This window comes from Somniosus microcephalus, chromosome 13 (assembly GCF_052327205.1).
Source record: "Somniosus microcephalus isolate GS21.2 chromosome 13, FLI_Smic_1.0, whole genome shotgun sequence".
NCBI lineage: Eukaryota > Metazoa > Chordata > Chondrichthyes > Squaliformes > Somniosidae > Somniosus > Somniosus microcephalus.
In genome coordinates this window covers 194772436-194798456 of record NC_140999.1, presented here as the reverse complement: position 1 = coordinate 194798456, position 26021 = coordinate 194772436, and the positions used below count along the sequence as shown (strand labels likewise).

Here is a 26021-nt window from a genome sequence, read left to right as displayed (position 1 = left end):
TCCAATCCCTTCCCCAACCATCACCTGGTGCAGATATTGCACGCACACCATTTAAATTCCTGCACTGCCCAAGAGACCAGCTCACAAACAGGGCAAAGTCCTGGAATCGAGGGAACGCTCCACCGCTCTCCTGCAATGTAGACAACACAGAAAGAGACTCAAAACCTGTACCTTAATGGGCTTCTCCATATCTCCATTACACAGAGACTGCAAGGACACGGAGAAGGTCTTCCAGTTCGGATTCAGGTTGTTCTTAATGACCTGCAACCAAGAAACAACAAAGGGAGAGAATAATGTTAGAACACAACAGCCAGCATTTACATCCTTTACTGTAATGAGTCACAGGTAGCTTTCGTGGAATCATGTAGCACAGAAGGAAGCCATTGGGCCCATCGTGCCTGCTCTTTGAAAGAGCTCTCCAATTAGTCCCACCCCCCTGCTCTTTCCCCAGAGCCCTGCAAATTTCTCCAAGTATTTATCAAATTCCTTTTTGAAAGTTACTATTGAATCTGTTTCCTTTCAGGCAGCGCATTCCAGATCAAAACAACTCGCCACGTTAAAAGAAAATTCTCATCTCGCCTCTGGTTCTTTATCACCTTAAATCTGTGTCCTCTGGTTACTGACCCTCCTGCCACTGGAAACAGTTTCTCATTATTCATCCTGTCAAAACCCTTCATAATTTTGAACACCTCTAACAAATCTCCCCTTAACCTTCTCTACTCAAAGGAGAACAACCCCAGCTTCTCCACCCAACTGAAGTCCCTTAACCCTGGTATCATTCTGGTCAATCTCCTCTGCACCCTCTTAAAATGAAGAAATCCAGTTTGTTGGTAGGAAAGATGACAGTGTGATTTTTCTTTGAGTTAGGGGTGGGATCTGATATGAACCCCATCATCCTCCTCAGTCACCGACCTAGTGAGCAATCCAGTCCACATCAAGGTGAGGAGTCCGCTATACAGTGCGCTCTCCCCACTTACCCAAGCTTAGGGAACTCTATGGAGCCACGGTTGAGGTCACAGGTGCTCTGTAATTTGTCTTTTTATTCACTCTCGGGATGGGGGCATCGCTGGCAAGGCCAGCATTTATTGCCCATCCCCAGTTGCCCTCGAGAAGGTGGTGTTGAGCCTTCTTCTTGAACCGCTGCAGTCCGTGTGGTGAAGGTTCTCCCACAATGCACCATGCAGCTTACCAACACAGCGCCCTGGTAAACCTCCCGTTTCTTACCCGTTCAGGACTATCTACCACTGGGCTACCCAGAACAGAACGGGAACGATCCCCTGTCCCCAGGGGCAAGTTGGCTGTCGATCACCATCACCCCATAGCCACAGGGATCTGCCAGAATCCTGTATCAGGTATCAAGAGTCTGCCCCATGCCTGAGAATTTAAACATTTTCAGCAGTTTTTCAATCCCTCCATGGCCTCGCCCCTCCCCATCTCTAACTTCCTCCAGCCCTAAAACCCTCCGAGATCTCTGCGCTCCTCCAATTCTGGCTTCTTCTGCATCCCCGATTTCCACTGCTCCACCAATGGCAGCTGTGCCTTCAGCTGCCTGGGCCCTAAACTCTGGAATTCCCTCCCTAAACCTCTCCGCCTCTCTCTCATAAGAACATAAGAAATAGGAGCAGGAGTAGGCCAATCGGCCCCTCGAGCCTGCTCCGCCATTCAGTAAGATCATGGCTGATCCGATCTCTCCTCCCTTAAGATGCTCCTTAAAACCTATTTCTTTGACCAAGCTTTTGGTCACCTGCCCTAATATCTCATGCAGCTCGATGCCAGATTTTGTTTGTTAAAGCTCCCGCGAAGCGCCTTGGGATGTTTTACTATGTTAAAGGCGCTGTATAAATGCAAGTTGCTGTTCCAATATCCCATCGCCAGGCGTGGCATTTTGGAGCCAGTTTGTTCCAAAGAGACTCCAGGTACAATGTGAAATGATCCTGCTAAAACCTCATGGAAAAATTCAGTCCTGGGATAAAGAGCTCCCCCTCATTCTGATCTCCTTGTTGTGGCATTTGTTCAAATTCCCCTGCTGCAATCACTGTGCAGTAAGGAATTCCAGACAGGATTACCACAGGATACGCAACAGACCTGTTGGCTACTTGCTGTGGCCCATGTCTGGGTATGAGTCAGGAAGCCCTGGAGCACTCCAGGTGCTGTTGATGCTTGAACACCCAACCAGCCTGCCTCGGGGGGACAGTCACTGGAACTGGATCCTTCCCACTCAGCTCCACATAATCCTTCAAACCAACTGCAGCACAGCAAGAGGCAACATAAACTCAACTTTAGGATATCGAGGCACTGGAGAAGGTAGAGAGAGAGATTCACAGGACGATACCAGAAATGAGACGTTATAATTATCAGAAAACATTGAACAGGCTGGGGCTCTTTTCTCTAGCAAAGAGACAGCTGAGGGGGTGAGCTGATAGAGGGCTTTAAAATTATGAAGGGGTTCAATAGGGTAGACGTAGAGAAGATATTTCCAACTGTGGAGACGACCAAAGCTAGGGGCCATAAATATAAGATAGTCGCTAATAAATCCAATAGGGAATTTGAGAAAAACTTCTTTCCCCAGAGAGTGGTGAGAATGTGGAACTCGCTACCACAGGGAGTGGTTGAGGTGAATAGCAGAGATACATTTAAGGGGAAGCTGGATAAACATATGAGGGAGAAAGGAATCGAAGGATATGCTGATGGGGTGAGATGGAGAGGGTGGGAGGAGGCTCGTGTGGAGCATAAACACCGGCACGGACCAGTTGGGCCGAATGGCCTGTTTCTGTGCTGTAAATTCCATGTAACTATTAGCAGGGATGGTTGGGAGCACCCTGGACCTGCCCTTTGAGTAACTGGCAGAACATGGACACGGTACTCCTGACCTTAACCCGAATCCACTCTCATATCTGCCCAAACTGCGGAGTGTTCACCCCAGCTGTGTGTCTCTCACCTCGAAGAGTGACCAAAAAAAAAACTATTTGCATCAGTTTCTCTGTGGTTTAAACGAGTTTGTCGAAAACAGGAAGTGAACCCACACAGAGAGAAAATAAAATGGCACCGCTACCTGCTGTACTCTGGTGCTGCCCGGCAGTGCGTTACCGCTACCTGCTGTACTCTGGTGCTGCCCGGCAGGGTGTTACCGCTACCTGCTGTATTCTGGTGCTGCCCGGCAGGGTGTTACCGCTACCTGCTGTATTCTGGTGCTGCCCGGCAGTGCGTTACCGCTACCTGCTGTATTCTGGTGCTGCCCGGCAGGGTGTTACCGCTACCTGCTGTATTCTGGTGCTGCCCGGCAGGGTGTTACCGCTACCTGCTGTATTCTGGTGCTGCCCGGCAGGGTGTTACCGCTACCTGCTGTATTCTGGTGCTGCCCGGCAGGGTGTTACTGCCACCTGCTGTATTCTGGTGCTGCCCGGCAGGGTGTTACCGTTACCTGCTGTACTCTGGTGCTGCCCGGCAGGGTGTTACCGCCACCTGCTGTATTCTGGTGCTGCCCGGCAGGGTGTTACTGCCACCTGCTGTATTCTGGTGCTGCCCGGCAGGGTGTTACCGTTACCTGCTGTACTCTGGTGCTGCCCGGCAGGGTGTTACCGCCACCTGCTGTATTCTGGTGCTGCCCGGCAGGGTGTTACCGTTACCTGCTGTACTCTGGTGCTGCCCGGCAGGGTGTTACCGCCACCTGCTGTATTCTGGTGCTGCCCGGCAGGGTGTTACTGCCACCTGCTGTACTCTGGTGCTGCCCGGCAGGGTGTTACCGCCACCTGCTGTATTCTGGTGCTGCCCGGCAGGGTGTTACTGCCACCTGCTGTATTCTGGTGCTGCCCGGCAGGGTGTTACCGCCACCTGCTGTATTCTGGTGCTGCCCGGCAGGGTGTTACCGCCACCTGCTGTATTCTGGTGCTGCCCGGCAGGGTGTTCCTCCACCTGCTGTATTCTGGTGCTGCCCGGCAGGGTGTTACCGTTACCTGCTGTACTCTGGTGCTGCCCGGCAGGGTGTTACCGCCACCTGCTGTACTCTGGTGCTGCCCGGCAGGGTGTTACCGCCACCTGCTGTATTCTGGTGCTGCCCGGCAGGGTGTTCCTCCACCTGCTGTATTCTGGTGCTGCCCGGCAGGGTGTTACCGCCACCTGCTGTATTCTGGTGCTGCCCGGCAGGGTGTTACCGCCACCTGCTGTATTCTGGTGCTGCCCAGCAGGGTGTTACTGCTACCTGCTGTACTCTGGTGCTGCCCGGCAGGGTGTTACCGCCACCTGCTGTATTCTGGTGCTGCCCGGCAGGGCGTTACCGCCACCTGCTGTACTCTGGTGCTGCCCGGCAGGGTGTTACCGCTACCTGCTGTATTCTGGTGCTGCCCGGCAGGGTGTTCCTCCACCTGCTGTATTCTGGTGCTGCCCGGCAGGGTGTTACCGCCACCTGCTGTATTCTGGTGCTGCCCGGCAGGGTGTTACCGCCACCTGCTGTATTCTGGTGCTGCCCGGCAGGGTGTTACCGCCACCTGCTGTACTCTGGTGCTGCCCGGCAGGGTGTTACTGCTACCTGCTGTACTCTGGTGCTGCCCGGCAGGGTGTTACCGCCACCTGCTGTATTCTGGTGCTGCCCGGCAGGGCGTTACCGCCACCTGCTGTACTCTGGTGCTGCCCGGCAGGGTGTTACCGCTACCTGCTGTATTCTGGTGCTGCCCGGCAGGGTGTTCCTCCACCTGCTGTATTCTGGTGCTGCCCGGCAGGGTGTTACCGCCACCTGCTGTATTCTGGTGCTGCCCGGCAGGGTGTTACTGCCACCTGCTGCACTCTGGTGCTGCCCGGCAGGGTGTTACTGCTACCTGCTGTATTCTGGTGCTGCCCGGCAGGGTGTTACTGCTACCTGCTGTATTCTGGTGCTGCCCGGCAGGGTGTTACCGCCACCTGCTGTATTCTGGTGCTGCCCGGCAGGGTGTTACCGCTACCTGCTGTATTCTGGTGCTGCCCGGCAGGGTGTTACTGCTACCTGCTGTATTCTGGTGCTGCCCGGCAGGGTGTTACTGCTACCTGCTGTATTCTGGTGCTGCCCGGCAGGGCGTTACCGCCACCTGCTGTATTCTGGTGCTGCCCGGCAGGGTGTTACCGCCACCTGCTGTATTCTGGTGCTGCCCGGCAGGGTGTTCCTCCACCATTCACCTGGTGTCTCTTCAGTATTAATGTAAAAGCCACCTTTTAGGACATATTTACACATTTTGTTGCAATAAATATTTGAAAAGGAAACATTTGCAGGGCTATGGGGAAGAGCAGGGGATTAATTGGATAGCTCCTTCAAAGAGCCGGCACAGGCACGATGGGCCAAATGGCCTCATTCTGTACTGTAGGTTCTATGCTAAATGGGGAACGTTCCAGTTTATGTTAGAAGGCCTTTACCTCTGACCGGTAGGCTAGCTGCCATGTGTCACCATCTCCTTGCCTGTACAGCTCCAGAAAAGGATCAGATTTCCCCATAAAATCCTTTTAAAATACAAAAAGAAAATCACGTTAACCACACAAAAAAAATATTTAAAGCAGCGGACATGTTCAAACCTTCCCAGCAATGCTAAATGAAATGGATTTGTTTTTTTTTGGGCTCATTAAGATGAGAATGTGGGTGCTGGGGAAAGGACCCTTTCCATTCAGGCACTCAGGGTTTGCATTGAGGAGTCTCGGGGGGGGGGGGTCAGGAACAGCATGGGGTAGACATGGTACCGAGACTCTGCCCGCTTCACTGCTCCAACCATGTGCTTTAATCACATCCTCAGACATCAGTCACCCACTAATGCACCAGCGTCCTCGCTGAGCAAACCGTACCCATTTAGTGCAGAATCGGGGATAGTTTTCTGCTGTGGGTCCATAGCCACAAGGAACTGGATTAAGAGTGCTCAAAATTACTTCAACTAGGAGAGAGAGGAGGCTTCAGCCCCATCACTTTCAGGCTCGATTTAAACCCTGGTCTCCAAAGTAAAAGGTCAGTGTCTGCCTCTAAAGCCAAGTTTCAAATAGGACCTGCACTCATTCGCAGGATATGGGCGTCACTGGTAATACCGGAAAAGGAGTCGGCCATTCGGCCCTTCGAGCCTGCTCCGCCATTCAATGAGATCATGGCTGATCTTCTGCCTCAACTCCATTCACCGGCCCTATCACCATATCCCTCGATGCCCTCCCTAGTCAGAAATCTATCGACTTCTGTTTTGAATATACTCAATGACTGAGCCTCCACAGCCCTCTGGGGTAGAGAATTCCAAAGATTCACCACCCTGTGTGTGAAGAAATTTCTTCTCATCTCAGTCAGTCATAAGGTAGAGTCAACATGGTTTTATGAAAGGAAAATAGTGTTTGACAAATCTGTTGAGAGTTTTTGAAGATGTAACTAGTAGGATGGATAAGGGGGAACTAGTGGAGGTAGTGTATTTGGATTTTCAAAAAGCATTCGATAAGGTGCCACACAAGAGGTTATTACACAAAATTAGGACTCCTGGGATTTGGGGTAATATATTAGCATGGATTGAGGATTGGTTAATGGACAGAAAACAGAGAGTAGGAATAAATGGGACTTTTTCAGGTTGGCAGGCTGTAACTAGTGGGGTGCCGCAAGGATCAGTGCTTGGGCCTCAGCTATTCACAATCTATATTAATGGCTTAGATGAAGAGACTGAGTGTAATGTATCCAAGTTTGCTGATGATACAAAGTTAGGTGGGAAAGTAAGCTGTGAGGAGGATGCAAAGAGGCTGCAGAGAGATATAAACAGTGTATATAAATCACAAAGTTAACGTGCAGGTACAGCAAGCAACTAGGAAAGCAAATGGTATGTTAGCTTTCGTTACAAAGGGATTAGAGTACAAGAGTAAAGAAGTCTTATTACAATTATACAGGACATTGGTGAGGCCACACCTGGAGTACTGTGTACAGTTCTGGTCTCCTTATCTAAGGAAAGACATACTTGCCATAGAGGGAGTGCAACAAAAGTTCACCAGACTGATTCCTGGAATGGGGGGATTGCCCTATGAGGAGAGATTGAGTAAACTAGGCCTATATTCCCTAGAGTTTAGAAGAATGATCCCATTGAAACATATAAAATTCTTAAGCAGCTTGACAGGGTTAATACTGAGAAAATGTTTCCCCTGGCTGGGGAATCTAGAACACGGGGTCACAGTCTCAGGATAAGGGGTCGGCCATTTAGGAGAAATTGCTTCACTCAGAGGGCGGTGAATCTTTGGAATTCTCTACCCCAGAGAGCTGTGCATGCTCAGTCGTTGAGTCTATTCAAGACAGAGGTCAATAAAGCTTTGGGAACAAAGGGAATCAAGGGATATGGGGATAGTGCGGGAAGGTAAAGTTGAGGTAGAAGATCAGCCACGATCTTGTTGAATGGCGGAGCAGGCTCAAAGGGCCAATTGGCCTACTCCAGCTCCTATTTTGTACGTTGTTCTCTGGGGGATCCATCGCTCGGGCTGGGGCTTACAATCAGTGCCATCAACCTGTGACCCGCTGGGAATGGGACTGGAAGGAGACCACTGCCATTCATCTGGCCCACCAGGAAAGTGTGAAAACATCTGTACACAACTCCCATTGTGTGTTCCTTGCTCTCGGGACACACACTGACCACAGCCTCTGACTACAATCACACTTTGCATTACGTAGAACCGTTTTTTAAACCCATCTCCTCATAGTGGCTCCATCCACGAAGTGAAGGGTGAACGGCAACCCAAAACCCGGAATCCATTGCTCCATACCTTCTTGTCCAGGTTTCTTGCCTCCAGCTGCAGAACTGCTGCACGTTTATCCCGCAACTCTTCAGCTATAACCTGAGCATAGGAATCAAAAGGCTCAAGTCAGAATTTGAATCTCAAATACTCAATAGGACTTCACACAATGTCCTAGTGCAGCTTTCATCAGGAAGTTTATTCAGAGCATCCAGTGTCGGCACCAAGCACTCCCAGGGCAGGTAGAGTAAAGCTCCCTCTACACTGTCCCGTCAAACACTCCCAGGGCAGGTACAGCACAGTTAGATACAGAGTAAAGCTCCCTCTACACTGTCCCATCAAACACTCCCAGGGCAGGTACAGCATGGGTTAGATACAGAGTAAAGCACCCTCTACACTGTCCCATCAAACACTCCCAGGGCAGGTACAGCACGGGTTAGATACAGAGTAAAGCTCCCTCAACATTGTCCCATCAAACACTCCCAGGGCAGCTACAGCATGGGTTAGATACAGAGTAAAGCTCCCTCTACACTGTCCCAAAAAATGTGCCTCACTGAACTTCAAGATTATCTACTGCTGTACGACTGCCATTTCCCACATCATCTGCCCTTCTAATGCCCCGGATTGCCAGTTCAGTTTTGTGTTGTGGGCTCATGCCCTTTTAGGAATTAGATTTCAGGAGTTACAGCCTCATGAGTGAACTTTCACTCTTCAGTTTAAGATGGAGTCAAACCAGATTCCAGTGGTGATAACATAACACACCATGCAATCCCTTAAAAACTGGCCCATGCAGTTACTACAAATGGAACTATAAACAATTGATAAGACTGCGCAAGATTGAATGTTTATACAGCGTCAAGAAGGGGGGCGCGAGGTGAGGGTGCGCAAGGAGAGCGAGGGGGTCGCTCGAGGTGAGCCGCGGGCGGGGGGGGGGGGGGGGGATGACGCTGCGTGTGAGTAGAGCCGGGGGGGATTTTACTCACAGTGATGTTCCCCTTTCCAGCCAACTTCCCCTTCTTCAACTGCAGGGGTCGAGTGAACGTCTTACTCGAAACAATCTGGAAAAAACAGGGAGAGTCAGTGAATGACTGATATATCAATCCCAAACTAATCCCACAGCCCCGCTCTCTCCCCACAGCCCTGTATCAATCCTAAACTAATCCCACTGCCCCGCTCTCTCCCCATCACCCTGTATCAATCCCAACCTAATCCCACTGCCCCGCTCTCTCCCCATCACCCTGTATCAATCCCAAGCTAATCCCACTGCCCCGCTCTCTCCCCATAGCCCTGTATCAATCCCAAACTAATCCCACTGCCCCGCACTCTCCCCATAGCTCTGTATCAATCCCAAACTAATCCCACTGCCCTGCTCTCTCCCCATAGCCCTGTATCAATCCCAAACTAATCCCACTGCCCCGCTCTCTCCCCATAACCCTGTATCAACCCCAAACTAACCCCACTGCCCTGCACTCTCCCCATAGCCCTGTATCAATTCCAAACTAAGCCCACTGCCCCGCACTCTCCCCATAGCCCTGTATCAATTCCAAACTAGTCCCACTGCCCTGCATTTTCCTTACCTTCAAATATTTACCCACTCCGTGTCAAAGCACTCCATGCTCTGTGTAAAGACATTTCTCCTAACCTCGCTCCTCGTGCACTTAATTATAATTTTAAATTGATCGCCCCTCTTTCCAGACTCCCCAACCAGTGGAACTTCTCTTTCCCTATTCACCATTAAACATCTGTCGTTAAAAACCTCCATTAAATCTCCTCTTGGCCATCTCTGTTCCAGTGGGAATAGTCCCAGTACGAGTCTTTTTCTTCATAATTACAGTCTGCTATTACTGGCATCATCGGGCGATATAATAACGTGCCCTTTCAGCCTTCCTGAGCAGCGCTGGCCCCATTAGAACAGCAGAGTGATGGAAGCTTACAGCATTCGAATCAAACTCTCCACCTTCAGCAGCAGCAGGAGACACTCAGGTCAGTGCGAGAACAACGATTAAAGAGAGAAAAAGCACAAGGGGAATGAAAGCAGGTGCTCCTCACGTTCCAGCCGCCAACCCCCCGCCTGACAGTGACGGCCACCCTAACACCTGACCAATATCCCACCGGGAGCTTCCTCATACGGGTGGGAGGGAGCGAGGAGAGAAAAGGCAAAGCGCAGTGTCTGTAACAGCCCGCGGCTAAAATGAGCCCAAACACACAAAGCAGCTCACCTGCCCCAAGGTGCACTCCACTCCTCCCAGGTAGTCGTCATCATTCAGGGCTGTGGATTTATTGTCGATATCGTAAATGCCAAACTGCAGTTTCTGCACGCGCTCAAAGTAATAGTCCACCTCCAGCTTCTTGGCAAATTCGGGTTTCTGGCAGTTTTTTACCCTCTCTGTTCGGTCCAGCTGTCGGGAGGAGACCAAAGGGAGTCAAGAGTTTTCCCACGTCACGTTCAATTGGTCACTGCACAGAATAGCAATTCGGTCAGGCCCAGATATTAAAATGCAGTTCATTGGGTGTCAGCCGTGACTCAACGGGTAACACTCTCACCTCCGAGACAGACGCGAGTTGTGGGTTCGAGCCTCACTCCAGAGATTTGTGCACAAAATCTAGGCTGACACTCCAGTGTGATACTGAGGGAGTGCAGCATTGTCAGAGGTGCTTAAACCGAGACCCCGTCTACCCTCGGGTGGATTTAAAATAGCCCATGGCACTATTGGAAGAGCAGGGGAGTTCTCCCCGGTGTCCTGGCCAATATTTAACCTTCAACCAATATCTAAAAAACAATTAACTGGTGATTTATTTCATTGCTGTTTGTGGGAGCTTGCTGTGCGCAAATCGGCTGCTGTGTTTCCTACATTACAACAGTGACTACACTTCAAAAAGTACTTCATTGGCTGTAAAATACTTTAGACGTCCCGAAGTATTGAAAGATGCCGGAGAAATGCAAGTCTTTCTTTCCCCACCTCGATCACTTCATGACCATCAAATCGGTCACCTTGGCAAACTGCAACCATCTCAATGACACTGGTGACTGGTGGAGACTAGCGTGATGGTTAATGGTGATCACCGTGACAAACAGGAGCTCAGTCACAATTCCAATCACCAGAAAATCCAAGGAATTTTTATACGAGATGCAATTGATCAGCTTTCGGTTGCTTTCACCAAAGCTGCGGCGAACACACAGTGCTGCCTAGTATGGCAATGGTCACTTCAAAGGCATTATTCATATGTAAACACGCAGCAGGCTTGTTTCATAGAATCATAGAAATTGATGGCACAGAAGGAGGCCATTCGAGCCATCGTGTCTGTGCCGGCCGAAAAAGAGCTATCCAGCCTAATCCCACGTTCCAGCTCTTGGTCATCTCTCTATCGATCGGATCCCACTCCCAGCCAGATATTTATCCAGCTCCTTTTTGACTAAGTTATTCCACACCACCACCACCACCACTGCGAGGGTGAGCTTCCCCTATTGAGACTGGTTTCTTCTGGATTTCTGCTCACAGTTCGTCAAGTACCCTGCCGACATCTATATAAAACGTACGCCATTTTAAAATCTGTATCATGTCCTCCCTCAATCATAGAAGAGTACAGCACAGGAGGCGGCCATTCAGCCCATCGAGTCTGCGCTGGCTCTTCCGACGGGCAATCCAGTTAGTGCCACGCCCCCGCTCTTTCCTCATAACTCTCCAATTTTTTTTCTCCTTCAAGTATTTATCCAGTTCCCTTTTGAATCTGTCTCCACCGCCCTATCAGGCAGCGCGCTCCAAATCCTAACCGCTCGCTGTGTAAAAAGGTTTTTTCTCATGTCACCCCTGGTTCTTCTGCTAATCACCTTAAATCTGTGACCTCTAGTTAATGACCCTTCAGCCACTGGTAACAGTTTCTCTTTATTTACTCTGTCTAAACCCTTCATGATTTTGAACACCTCTATCAAATCTCCTCTTCGCCTTCTCTGCTCCAAGGTGAACAACCCCAGCTTCTCCAGTCTATCCACGTAACTTTAATCCCCCATCCCTGGAACCATTCTAGTAAATCTCTTCTGCACCCAGAAATGGACACAATACTCCAGCTGGGGCCGAACTAGTATTTTATATCGGTTTAGCATAACTTCCTGGCTTTTGTACTCTATGCCTATTTATAAAAGCCCAGGATTCCATATGCTTTATTAACTGTATTTATTTACTAACAATCCTTTGTATTGAGAAACCTAAGCAAAGGGCCAAAGCCCACAAGCCAAGGGACCAAGATCAGCCCAACAACCCTCCGAGATCTCTGCACTCCTCCAATTCTGGCCTCTTGAGCATCCCTGATTTTCATCACTCCACCATTGGCGACCATGCTTCCAGCTGCCTGGGCCCTAAGCTCTGGAATTCCCTCCCTAAACCTCTCCACCTCTCTTTCCTCCTTTAAGATGCTCCTTAAAACCGACCTCTTTGACCAATCTTTTGCTCACCTGCCCCAATATCTCCCTCAAGTGACTTGGTGTCAAATTTCATTTGATAATCGCTCCTGTGAAGCGCCTTGGGACGTTTACTACGTTAAAGGCGCTGTATAAATGCAAGTTGTTGTTGCTAGTGATTACAGGAAAATTTATCAGCCAGACAACTGGTTTTAGTGCAATGGAATCTCACACAGCAAAAGCACACAATTTGTTGCGAAGTGATTCAACACACCCGGAGGCTCCTTTCCAACAATATTACCTCCATCCATTGGTCGTCGGCTCCAGTGTTTTGAAGTAAGACGCACAGCGGGTCAGACAGCGAGCCGACATCTTTGTCCATCAAATTCTCACAGGAGATGGTCAACTGCACTTTGGTCACACACTGCGCCATCTGGAAGAGAAACAGTTGGGTGTTCTTAAAGGAGAAAGATAAAAGGATGTTTGGCAAACAAATGAATAACCCTCCAATATGGCAAATACGGCTGATTCTCTCAGCGGGCTCAGTCAACCCATGGGTAACACTGCACTACCAGAAAAGCATAAGCACCATATGAAACCTGGGCCTCAGGAGCATGTTCTGTCCATCACTTACTGCAGACGCATGGAAACAATCGTTTGAAAATGAAAGACTGCCATTTAATACTGCACGGTCGTGACCTGCAGCCTCAAACTTACAAGCATTTTCCAATCCGACAATTAAACTCGGATTGCTTACAGAATAAAGGGACAGAGTTTCACCCAAGCAGAATAATACAGGGCTCATTTTCCTGTCCTGCAATACTTCTGGCTTTCCAGACAGCGCAACGTCCGATTTTGCGCTGACCAGCTCCACAGGAGATCCACCAACACACAGCTCAAAGCCGCCAGAAACTCTTCATTCATCAGACTGTCCCCACGGGCTGTGACTGACACACACAGCACTAACCAAGTCTCCTAGAATGGTACAGCACAGGAGGCCGCCATCCGGCCCACTCAATCTGCACCGGCTCTTTCGAAGAGCAATCCAGTAATTTTTTTCTCCGTTAAATTTGGAAAGATAAAATGAATCGTCCTGCACAGGTTCCGTTTGAGATTCATTTGGACACAGTATGGTAATTTGACAAATTTCCCCTTTTACACATTGGTGAAATTCCAGCCACAATCCTGTGTTGCAGCTGATCAAGCTGGCACATATTTAAACGCACAGACTGCGCCATGCCTCACTGCATGTGGCATTTACAGCTCACACCCCAGGAGAAAAGACAGCCCATCACCGCTGTAAAACCCTCACAGGCCATAGGGGCGACCCCGCCCACCAGTCGCACTACCAGGTTAAACCTATGAAGCTTCTCACTATGCTCCTGGCCATGCCCGGACACCTCAGAATTCCCAGCTGCCACAGAAAGCCAGGTGCTGGTAAACAGGAACTAATTCACCAGTGAAATCAGGAAGTTCTTTTTCCACACAAAGGATAGTGGAAATCTGGAACGCTCCCACAGAGAGCGGATGCTGGGGGACAATTGGAGCTTTCAAGACCAAGATCGCTAGATTTTTGTTGGCACTAGATTTGTGTACACGGACACCTGAATCCCTTTGCTCTTCCACAGCTAATAGTCTCTCACCAGAAGAAAATATTCCAATTTGTCTTTCTCGGATCCAAAGTGGATGCCCTTTACAACAGTGACTCCACTTCAAAAGTACTTCATTGACTGTAAGGCTCTGAGGCGTCCGGTGGTCGTGAAAGGCGCTATCGAAATGCAAGTCTTTCTTTCTCACATTTCCCCACACTGAACTCCACGCCACAGTTTTGCCCACTCTGTCTGTGTCCCTTTGTAACTTCCTGCTCCCATCTACACGACTTACTGTGCCTCCTATAATTTAGTGTCAACTGTAAACCTGGATATGCAACTCTCGATTCCTTCATCCAAGTCACTGATATACATGTTGAAAAGCGGGGGCCCCAGTACAGATGCAGAGTGACATTTTCACACCCCAGCCCTGACAGATGGAAGAATTTGGCACTTTTGGGGTGGGGTTCCAGAGTGGGATTGAGACGCCACAGCTCAATCTGACACCCACAGCGAAGCATTAAGCAGCTGTCTGAAACCACAGGCAAAGCTCAGTGTACAAATGGATATAAAAACCAATAACTGGGTAACCCAGCAGCTTGGAGAATACCCAACACTTCATAACGGCGTTCATTCCTCCATCTCTCCACCAATAGAGCACACGCCAGGTCGCGGGCAAGAGTAACCACCCAAGGGAGGCTGGAGAGACACCAACTATTTATAGCTCTTTCGGATGAAACGTTAAACCGAGGCCCCGCCTGCTCTCTCAGGTGAATGTAAAAGATCCCATGGCGCTATTTCGAAGAGCAGGGGAGTTCTCCCCGGTGTCCTGGGGCCAATATTTATCCCTCAAATCAACATAACAAACACAGATTTTCCGGTCAATCTCACATTGCTGTTTATGGGAGCTTGCTGTGTGTAAATTGGCTGCTGCGTTTCCCACATTACAACAGTGACTACACTTCAAAAAGTACTTTATTGGCTGTAAAGAGCTTTGAGACATCCGGTGGTTGTGAAAGGCGCAGGAGAAATCCAAGTCTTTCTTTCAGTTTGCCTCCTCATTAAAATAACATTGAAGATCCAGTCACGGCGCTCAGTCCGATTCTCTCTCCTTCCTCTCCCCCTGCCAATAGCCACCATGCGAATGCTAAAGTCTAGCAGCAGGTCGCAAGTTGTAACATTGCACGTCTGTGGCGTGTAGACTGGTATTGCTTGAGAGAATTTGTAGGATGCCATGTCTGAGGACGGTTCACTGTGCAGGAACCAGCCCAGGGGTTTGTTCGAGTACCTGCTGAAATCTCCTTGCTGCTCAGGAGCACATCCCTTACAAACATAGTGAGAACTTGTTTCACAAACCCAGCAGCCTGTGAGCAGACACCAAGAGCCACGCCCTGCCCAGTGATATCATGGACTGGAAGTGCTGTTCACGGCCCGTCTCCAGAGAGACTCATTCTTCACTGGCCAGGATTCTACACAAAATGGCTGCCTGAAAGGCTCCTTTTTTTAAAGCATAAAAAGAGGAATAAATGATGACGGAGATACATCAGTAACTGCAGACGTCTGCTTTATATTTAAACTGCACGGCAAGTCAGCTGTATAGAGGGCCAGTTCAATAAGCAGGGTGCACTCCACCCTTTCTCCCAAGGCTAGGGTTAGATGGGAGAGGCTCCCACTCATGGTGAACACACCAAGTCACTGGTCAAACCGGTCACTCGAGCTGCTCTGCAGAACTGGGCGGTGGAGGAAATCAGTTCCAGGTTTAAAAGGCCACTGCATTTCACGGAGAATAAAATGTTTGACAAACCATGCACCCGCCATTAGTTTATAAATCTGTAACACAAGGACATCAGCAACCTTCAAAAAAAAAGGAATTGGAAGGCTTGAAGGGGAAACATTTGCAGGGCTCTGGGGAAAGAGCAGTGGGGAGTGGGAGTAATTCGATAAATCTACTAACGAGCCAGCACAGGCACGATGGGCTGAATAGCCTCCTTCTGTGCTCTTTCTATAAAATGCATTATCACTGGTGTGTGATATCAGTATGATCAAAATCACACAGTCCATCTCCCTCCCACACAGCAGCTTTTGGGGAATCAGTGCACACAAGTAAGCAACATTGCGGAGGTGACAAAAGACACGGTTGGAGAGATCCGTTTTGAGAAACCTTTTAAAGAAGGGCAAGAAAAACTCAAATATGAAACACCTTTCACATCCTCAGGATGTCCCAAAGCGCTTCGCAGCCAATTCATTACTTTTGAAGTGTAGTCACTGTTGTGTAGGCAAACGTGGCTGCCAAGTTGCGCACAGCAAGCTCCCACAAACAGCAATGTGATGTTTTTTGGTGATGTTGAGGGATAAATATTGGGCAGGACTCTGGAGATAAGTCCCCTGCTCTTCTTCGAAATAGTGGCCGCGTGATCTTTTACGTCCACCTGAGAGAGCAGATGGGGCCTCGGTTTAATGTCTCATCCAAAAGACGGCACCTCTGACAGTGCAGCACTTCCTCAGCACAGCACTGGGAGTGTCAGCCTAGATTTTGTGCTCAAGTTCCTCCCTGTAGACACTGCTTCATGTCACAACCTGCTCTCCAGCCCATCCCATAACATGGAAACAGCAAACTGCGCTCACATTTCAGGATTTTTCAACAGTGCCATCAGGAGATTTTGAAACACCCTCGACAGCCTTTAATTACACGATAAAACGCAGGGAAAGGAACACACACCGATCACCTCCTTTAGAGAGGATCAGCTCGGGTCTCCCCTTCCAGATACAGGGCAGCTCCGACTGCTCGCACGATATGAAGAACCGGGCCCAGAAACACAATGGAACAATTCCAGGCGCATTTACTGAGGCAATGGTGAAAAATGGGCTGAACTGTGTTATCATTGCAAAACGACACCGTGAAAGAGCCAGGGTTAGAGCGTAGGCTCGGGACCCAGAGTTACACTGCAACACTCATTATATCAGTGTAACACAGGTACAGAAAATATCAAAAAGGCTATCTAGAGTACAAGGGGGTAGAGGTTATGCTGCAGCTGTACAAAGCCCTGGTTAGACCACACCTGGAGCACTGGGAGCAGTTCTGGGCACCACACCTTAGGAAGGATATATTGGCCTTGGCAGGAGTGCAGCGTAGGTTTACCAGAATGATACCCAGACTTCAAGGGTTAAGTTACGAGGAGGGAATTACACAAACTAGGGGGTTTTCCTTGGAATTTAGAAGGTTAAGGGGGAATCTGATCAGAGTTTAAGATATTAAGGGGAACTGATAGGGTAGAGAGAGAGAAACTATGTCCACGACTTAGGGACATAGCCTAAAGCTTAGAGCCAGACCTGTCAGGAGTGAAGTTGGGAAACGTTTCTACACGCAAAGGACGGCAGAAGTTTGGAACTCTCTTCAGCAAACGGCAATTGATGCTAGATCAATTGTTAATTTTAAATCGGAGGGTGATAGCTTTCTGTTAACCAGAGGTATTAACCAAATGTATTCAGGGATAGGGGCCAATGGAGTTAGGTCGCAGATCAGCCATGATCTCATTGAATGCGAACAGGCTCAAGGGGGTTAATGACCTCCTCCTGTTCCTGTGCTCGTCACACCCCCCAGTTTCACAATGCAATCCACTGTGTCAGTGTAATACTATAACACCAAGTCTCTGCATCACACTAACAATGTCATAGCTACACTCCAACACCTCCAGCCACAGTACAACAGCCTAACACGATTCTAAGAGTCTCGGTGCTCACGGTGCGGGTCGGTCGGTCGGTGTCCCGGGTCGGTTTCTCTCTCTCTCTGCCTTTCCCCGGTGCCGCAGCCCAGCTCAAGACTGATACAAACCCCGCCCCGCCCCACGTTCTGATTGGGCAGCTGCTGAGGGACCGGCCTGCACCATTGGTCCATTTCCCTGCCGATCAAAGACACGCTCACAAAACTAACGTCTGCGCCTCACTTCCGCCTCGCTGGAGACTGGGTGTGAGCGGAGAGCCGTGCGCACACTGTGGCAAATGCTGCAGCCCCAGCCTGGCTCCACTAAATCGGCAATACTCCACTCCCAGACAATGTACTGTACACAGGAAACTGCCAAACAATGCATTGTATACAGGAAACTGCCAAACACAATGTATACAGGAAACTCCCAAACAATGCATTGTATACAGGAAACTTCCAAACAATGCGTTGTATACAGGAAACTCCCAAACAATGCGTTGTATACAGGAAACTGCCAAACAATGCATTGTATACAGGAAACTGCCAAACAATGCATTGTATACAGGAAACTGCCAAACAATGCATTGTATACAGGAAACTTCCAAACAATGCGTTGTATACAGGAAACTCCCAAACAATGCGTTGTATACAGGAAACTGCCAAACAATGCGTTGTATACAGGAAACTTCCAAACAATGCGTTGTATACAGGAAACTGCCAAACAATGCATTGTATACAGGAAACTGCCAAACACAATGCATTGTATATAGGAAACTCCCAAACACAATGTATACAGGAAACTCCCAAACAATGCATTGTATACAGGAAACTCCCAAACACAATGTATACAGGAAACTCCCAAACACAATGTATACAGGAAACTCCCAAACAATGCATTGTATACAGGAAACTTCCAAACAATGCGTTGTATACAGGAAACTCCCAAACAATGCGTTGAATACAGGAAACTTCCAAACAATGCGTTGTATACAGGAAACTCCCAAACAATGCGTTGTATACAGGAAACTCCCAAACAATGCATTGTATACAGGAAACTCCCAAACAATGCATTGTATACAGGAAACTCCCAAACAATGCGTTGTATACAGGAAACTCCCAAACAATGCATTGTATACAGGAAGCTCCCAAACAATGCGTTGTATACAGGAAACTCCCAAACAATGCGTTGTATACAGGAAACTTCCAAACATAGAAACAAAGAAGATAGGAGCAGGAGTAGGCCATTCGGCCCCTCGAGCTTGCTCCGCCATTCAATGTGATCATGGCTGATCATCCAAATTCAGTACCCTGTCCCTGCATTCTCCCCATATCCCTTGATCCCTTTAGCCTTAAGAAATATATCCAACTCCTTCTTGAATATATTTAATGTATTGGCCTCTACTGCCTTCTGTGGTAGAGAATTCCACAGGTTCACCACTCTCTGGGTGAAGAAATTCCTCCTCATCTCTGTCCTAAATGTCCTACCCCTTATCCTTAGACTGTGACCCCTGGTTCTGGAGTCCCCGACCATCAGGAACATCCTTCCTGCATCTAGTCTGTCCAGTCCTGTCAGAATTTTATAAGTTTCAATGAGATCCCCTCTCATTCTTCTAAACTCCAGCGAGTACAAGCTCAATCGACCCAATCTTTCCTCATACGTCATTCCTGCCATCCTAGGTATCAGCCTGGTGAATCTTTGCTGAACTCCTTCCATGGCAATAACATCCTTCCTCGGATAATGTAGTGTATGTGCCTTTAAGTCAGAACTACTTTTACAGCTCCTGTATACTGTAGTACCGGCAGTGACCACACCTGTATATAAGCTTTGCGCATGCCTCTGTACCCCCAGTCTTGAAACTACCCTCCTCCAGTAAAGACCTGTTTATTGTTAATTTACAGCATCCGTGTGATTATTGAATAACAGCATATCCTCAGAATCACGGCTCTAACAGTGGCGACGAGTGTCGATTCGAATCTACCTGCAACAAAAAAAAAAAAAGTCGAGGCCAGGAACACGTGCGTCGACCACGCGCAACCGCCCAGTCGTCGGGCAGAGAGTGAACATCGCAGGGGAGGCTGTGGAGAGCCGGGCTTGGTTCCCTAGCCACGACGATCAGCAAGAGACTGACGACAGGTCCAGCGCAGACCCTTCCCGAGCAGCGGCGGCTGGAGCCGACCGACGGCGGAGAGAAAGCCGAGCAGCGTCGACGGGGTAAGACAGAGGGTGAAGCGCGCAGGGCGCAGCTGGGGGTTGAACACCGAGCGGCGTCGAGAAAAAGAAAACAAAGTGGAGAGAGAGAGGGTAAAGAAACAGCCGGGTTCAAGACAGAGCGGCGTCGGAAATTTTTTTTTTAAGAAAAGAACGCGCAGAGCACAGCCAGGGCTCACGGGCTGAACAGGGTCCGCGGGGAGAAGAAGGGAGAGCGCAGGAGACGCCATTGAGCCACGGAGAAGAAGGAAGCGCGCGGGAGACGCCATTTTTAGAAGCCGCAGCGGAGAAGAAGGGCGAGCGCGGGAAGGAAGGAAAGCGCGGGAGACGCCATTTTGTGCCAGCGGAGAAGAAGGGGAAGCGCAGGAGACGCCATTTTTGACAGTTAACTCACACCCAGGGATGCCGAAGAGTGGCAGTATCTCTACGTTCGACAATGAAGTCGAAGATTGGGCGACATATGTGGAATGTATTGAGATGTACTGCAGGGCGAATGAAGTGCCAGATGCTAATAAAGCAGTGGTTGTGTTGAATTCCATGGGTGCAAAAACTTATGGGTTACTGCGAAATCTAATAACCCCAGAGAAGCCGGTGAACAAGAATTTCGAAAGCATAGTAGAAATCCTACAGGACCACTTAAACCCCACACCGCTGCTGATAGCAGAACGATTTAAGTTCCATAAAAGGAACCAACACAAAGACGAAAGCAATGCTGAGTACCTAACGGAACTGCGCAAGCTATCGAAATACTGCCAGTTTGGAGCGGGACTAGCAGACACGTTAAGGGACAAGTTTGTGTGTGGGCTACAAAGTGAAGGAACCCAGAAACAGCTTCTATCAGAAAAGGATCTTACGCTGGACAAAGCTTTCAGTATGGCAGCATCACACGAAGCAGCCGCAAGGGGCGCTGCAGAGATACAACGGAGACCACAAGAATATGGCACCAATGAAATGTCCTATGGAACAGGGAAGTGCTATCGCTGCGGCAGAACAACACATGACCAGAAAGATTGTTGGTTCAAGGACCAAGTGTGCAGACAGTGTGGGAAAGCAGGACACATAGCAAGAGTCTGCAGGTCTGGGAAGAAAACCAACAGTAAGAAATCTCCACAGGAGAAGTACAAAAAGGTACACCGGGTGATGGACAGTGGTTCAGACAAACAGAAAAGTGACACAGACTCCGGAAGCAAGGAGCTGGGTTATCTGAAAATACATAAGGTAACTGAAATGGAGGATCACCAGACTATCTGGGTTACACTCAAGATAGACGGAGTCCAAGTGAAAATGGAATTGGACACAGGATCAGCCCTAACAGTCATAAATCAAAGGGACAACAAGCGGCTATTTTCACATATACCCTTGAAAGCTACAGAGTTTGTCTTGAAGACGTATACGGGGCAAAAAGTCTACCCCAAAGGAAAAATAAGGGTGAAAGTGATATATAAAGGCCAGGAAATACCTAAAATGGATATATATGTATTGCCAGATGGAGGACCACCACTGCTAGTGAGAATATCATTTCAAGAAAAAGAAACCAGAAACTGTAAAAGCAGCAGAGAAGTAAAAAGGGCTAACCTGATACCTGATCTTTAATTGTTAACGAGGCTGGCGCCCATGATGTTACCCCTTGCTGATAAGGAACAATGTAGGGCGGCGGGCAGAAACTGTACAGACATTAGGTGATTGCAAACGCATTACCATAATGTTTAGGTGATCATGAACACATTACCGTGATGTTTACTTAGCTGTAACCCATTCAGTAAAATGTGGCTTTTCCAGCTCAAACTGCCAGGCCAGGAAATCAAATTAAAAGTATACATGCACAGCTCAGGATTGGCTCAGAATGTACGATGTGTTAATGCTTTCTCAATGCAGGTATAAAAATGTAGCACGCTGTATGAGAAACTGCTTGCTCTGTTGGATTCGTCAGACTCTTGCAGGAGTCGGTGCCGATATACCAGAGTAAGACTCCGCGGATAATAAATCGTTTGAATTCTCCAGTTGCATTCGACTCAGTGATTGCTGAACCAGACTGAGGGTAAAAGAATCCGTTCTATCATTTGGTGTCAGAAGCGGGATCTCAACGGACAGTCACCGAGAGTTCGCGAACTAGGAGCTGAATCGTCTTGGACGTGGAGGGAGGAAATGGGCCCTGAATTGTCTCGGACGTGGAGGGAGGAAATGGGCCCCCAATGTGAGTAATTTTTGTACTGCCTCGGTTTTCCTCCGATTCCGCCAGTCTGACGACGAGTCGGCCAATCGCTAACTCCCGTGTGGTGTCCCGCCGAGATCCAGGTCAGTCTGGCGAATACTGGAAGAGATAGGTATTAGGTCAGTGATCGGATATCACTGAGGGTCAGTGATCGGATATCACTGAGGGTCAGTATATGTACTGAGGGAATAACTAGGAACTGTGTAAACTTAGTAATAAGTACTTGTGTCAGGTAAAGCGTCGACCTTGTATATCACTTGGCCCGCCTAGGCTCTGAACAAGTTTAAAACTCGACTGTGTAAAGTTCACAAGGGGAGTAAGATGGGCAATTGTTTAGATACCACGACTGAATCGGGTAGCGCCTTACAGACCCTTTGTGAACAACATCCTGACAAAGCGAAGCAACTCAGACAGTTGTCGGGAGGATTAAATAAGAAATTAGGAAGTGATCAATGGCCACTAGGAGGAACTAAGAATCTAGATGCCGCTAAAAAGGCTCAAGAACTAATTTGGAAAAGTAACAGGGGTACCACAGCCAAAGAACTAATTGCCCTATGGAGACAGTACTGTCAGGAACTGAAAGAAACTTCCTTGTTAGCAAGTTGGCAGGATAATGCCTTAAAATTAGGAATAGGACTTACCGGAGGAGGGGTAGTCAAATCAGTAGAGGTATTGAAAAAGGAATGTGCTCATGAGAAACGCTCAAAACAAGAGTCTGAAAAGACCATGAGCGAGCCTGGAAAGGCTGATAAGAGTGGATTACGTAATCCAATGGTTGGCCTTGCCTTGACAGAGGGAGATGGTGATGATGATTTGGACGAATGGAATCACAGGGCTCATGTTGTTCCCCGCGCTCCCCCCCCCCGTACGTTAACATTTATCCCCCGGTGGCACCACCCGTACCAACTGCACAAACCCCCGCGCCGACACCTCAAGTATCTGCCAGTATCGTTTCCCCGCCGCCGTCAGTCACGGTTCAGATGAACAGTCCCCCGCCGGTCCAGATGGGAAACCAACCACCGGGTCCCCAGTGTACTGACCCCGTAGCTTTCCGTACCTGACACAAGGGAAGGAGAAACCCACTTCCCCCACCTTTAGATAGTCCAGTAGGGACGCGCAGACAAGAAGAAAGAGACAGATGGTGCTGAGTAAGAAATCAAACAGTCAGGAACAGAGTTCCCTAGAGGCTCCAGACTATAGTGATACTGACGAGGGAGATTCGGGAGACGACTGGTCATCCCTGGAATCAGAATCCGATACCGAGAGACCCGCCAGACATAAACCGATACCCCAACAGTTGCCGGTGAGACAAATGCCTAACCCTGCCTTTAACGCGAATACTCCAGTGGCCGCCAATAACCCCCGGACCATAGGTATCTTCTACCCCTGGAAACCTAACGAGATAATGGCTATCTTAACCGGGATGCCAGATAGGAAGAAACCCCCCACCTTGTTTGTAGATTTCCTCCGGACTACTATACTCGTCTATAATGCTGAATCAAGAGACTTATGGGCTTTAGTACAGCAGATCTTGACTCCCGCCGAACATGCAAGGTTCTTGATTAACCTAGGCTTTGCGGACCATGCCGCATTAGAGGCTCAAAACGCACAGGGTGATGCTCGTGAACGTGCCATACTCACTGCCCTAACCACTACCCTGCAGAAGCCCATTGATATATCCAAGGTGTTGGATACTAAACCACGAAAGGGCGAGGGAGCAGAGGAATTTCTAGAGAGATTCTCTGAGGTGTATCGGAGTCAGTCAGGAGATGCTAATTACCAGAACGGAGCAAACTCGCCACAATACTGTGCTATTCTGATAAATTGTCTACCAACCTCGGTGTCTGAAGCAATTAAGACTAACAATATGGACTGGTCAGAGAATAGTCCCAGCCAGATGGCCAGGGCAGTGAAATATTATTGGAAAGAGAGTAAGAGTCAGGAGAGTCAGCCCCAGGTCAAAGTCAAGACCGAGTATGTGATGAAAAAGGAAGAGCCAAAGCCCACCCAAGATGTGATAGGATATCAGACGGAGCCCCAGTACTGCGTCCCAGGGTGGGTTGATAGACAAGGGTACAGAGATATCAGCCACCCCAACGGACCGACCGTCCCTAATTATGGCCCACCCTATGCTCCCCAGAGACAACATTTCAGCGATAGAGGAAGAGGAGGGAGGCAAGCAGGGTCAGATGCTTGTTTCAACTGTGGCCAGCAAGGCCACTGGAGCAGGGAATGTCCCTCCCGAAGACAAGGAAGAGGGGGCCATATGCAGGGACAACGGGGAGGTTGGCAGGGAAATCGGGGACGAGGAAGATATACAGACTTCTCCCAGAATAATCCGTTTCCCCAGTACTGACTAGCCAACCTCGTGGTGAACGGGTTCCAGTCGGACGAGGAGCCCGTTCTATCACTGCTGATTGAAGGGAGCCGGCATATGTTTCTGGTAGACACCGGAGCTGCTATGTCATCCGTCCGATCGGAGCTCAATCTCCCTAAATCCGGGGAGACACAAAGCCTGTCCGGATTCCAAGGACAAGTGTGCCAGTACCCAATATCAGAGCCAGTTGAAGTAACATTTCGAAATGAGTCCGTAAAACACCAATTCGTAATCACAGATGGGCTGGATTGCAATCTCATGGCCAGAGACCGGTTATGCACATTTCAATTAAGAAGCATTGTACTACTATCAACCCAGCATGTTTTCTCACAGAACCACCCCTCGAACAAACAGACCCCGGACATGATTGTCTATTTTTAATCAAGGAAGATACCTCCGTCAGGGAGGATCTATCTGATGCCCCAATGCAGAGTCCTGACACAACCATGTATGTAGATGGAAGTGCGTCCGTCAGTCCCCTTGGGAAAAGACTTTCTGGATATGCAATCATAAATCAGGACGGTAACACTTTGGAGTCTGCTGCCTTTGAGTTTCCGTATTCCGCCCAACAAGCAGAACTGTTCGCATTAATACGAGCTTGTATCTTAGGGAAGGACTTAAAGGTTAAGGTTTATACAGACTCGAGATATGCCTTCGGAGTGGTTCATGATTTCGGACAATTATGGAAAAACAGAGGGTTCCTAACCTCTGCAGGAACACAGATATCCCATCAGAAATTAGTATCTGATTTGCTACAAGCCCTCATGCTACCAAAACAGATCTCCGTGATAAAGTGCTCCGCACACACAGCAGGACAGACCCCTGTAGATATAGGGAATAGATGCGCTGACCAGGAAGCTAGGGAAGCGTCCCAGGAACAACGAGTGGTTGTGCCTAGAATGATGAGCCAGACTAAAAGCTCAAATAAAAGCAAGTCTCCCTCGGAAAAGCCAATGCCAACCATCCAAGACGTCATTAAGTTACAGGAGGACGCTCCGGACTGTGATAAGGGACTGTGGAAACAGCTCGGTTGTACATATGATTGTGTGTCTAAATTATGGGTCACCCCTGCCGAGCAAACTTGTATGTCAGATGAGCTAGCATTATGGGTTATTGAATGTATACACTTTGCAACTCATTGTGGTGCCAGAGCAACTAGTGACACGTTATTAGCTACATGGTGGCATCCTAGATTACAAGCCCTGGCTCAAGGTATTAGCAGTCGCTGCCTCATTTGTCAGCAGCATAACCCGGGAAAAGGCATACCTTGTGAAATGGGTAAGACGCCGTTACCCACGGGTCCTTTTGAGACCCTCCAGATGGACTACATTGAGTTAGAAAGGTGTCAGTGTTATAAATATGTACTGGTTATTGTTGATGTATTTAGTAAATGGATTGAGGCCTACCCGACTACGGATAACAAAGCCTCCACTGTTGTAAAAGTTTTAATGAGAGAAATTATTCCCAGGTACGGAATTCCAAACCGATTAAGTTCAGACAACGGCCCTCACTTCGTGGGTCAGGTAACCAAGGAATTCTGCGCTCAAATGGGCATCCAACAGCAGCTACATTGTGCTTACAGGCCACAGGCCGCCGGACTGGTCGAGCGGGCTAATCAGACCTTGAAAAATAAACTTGCCAAATTACAGGCCGAGACAGGAACTACATGGCTCAAATTACTCCCCGTGGCCTTGTTCCAAATACGTACTACCCCGGCTGGTGCAGCAAGGTTAAGCCCTGCTGAAATCATATATGGCAGACCTCTCAAAACCCCGTGGAACCAGGAAGTCCCAAAGACTGTCCACTTTCACCACATGACGGCAGAAATGACTAACTATATTTT

General features: G+C 48.8%; 1 protein-coding gene across 7 annotated transcripts in view; it reads right to left on the bottom strand.

The window, feature by feature from the left end:
* The window catches only part of cpne1 (copine I), a 141333-nt gene that overhangs the window by 27580 nt on the left and 87732 nt on the right, over positions 1–26021 (bottom strand). For 6 of the 7 annotated variants that reach the window (XM_086005911.1, XM_086005915.1, XM_086005916.1 and 3 more), the window contains 6 exons: positions 12390–12521; positions 9912–10091; positions 8676–8750; positions 7723–7794; positions 5380–5463; positions 172–261 (listed from right to left, as the gene is read on the bottom strand). In XM_086005911.1, coding sequence (XP_085862037.1) covers positions 172–261; positions 5380–5463; positions 7723–7794; positions 8676–8750; positions 9912–10091; positions 12390–12521 — 633 coding nt within the window. Of the gene's footprint in view, positions 1–171; positions 262–5379; positions 5464–7722; positions 7795–8675; positions 8751–9911; positions 10092–12389; positions 12522–17418; positions 17569–26021 lie in introns of those variants that run through there. The other variant, XM_086005913.1, reaches the window with a different exon arrangement.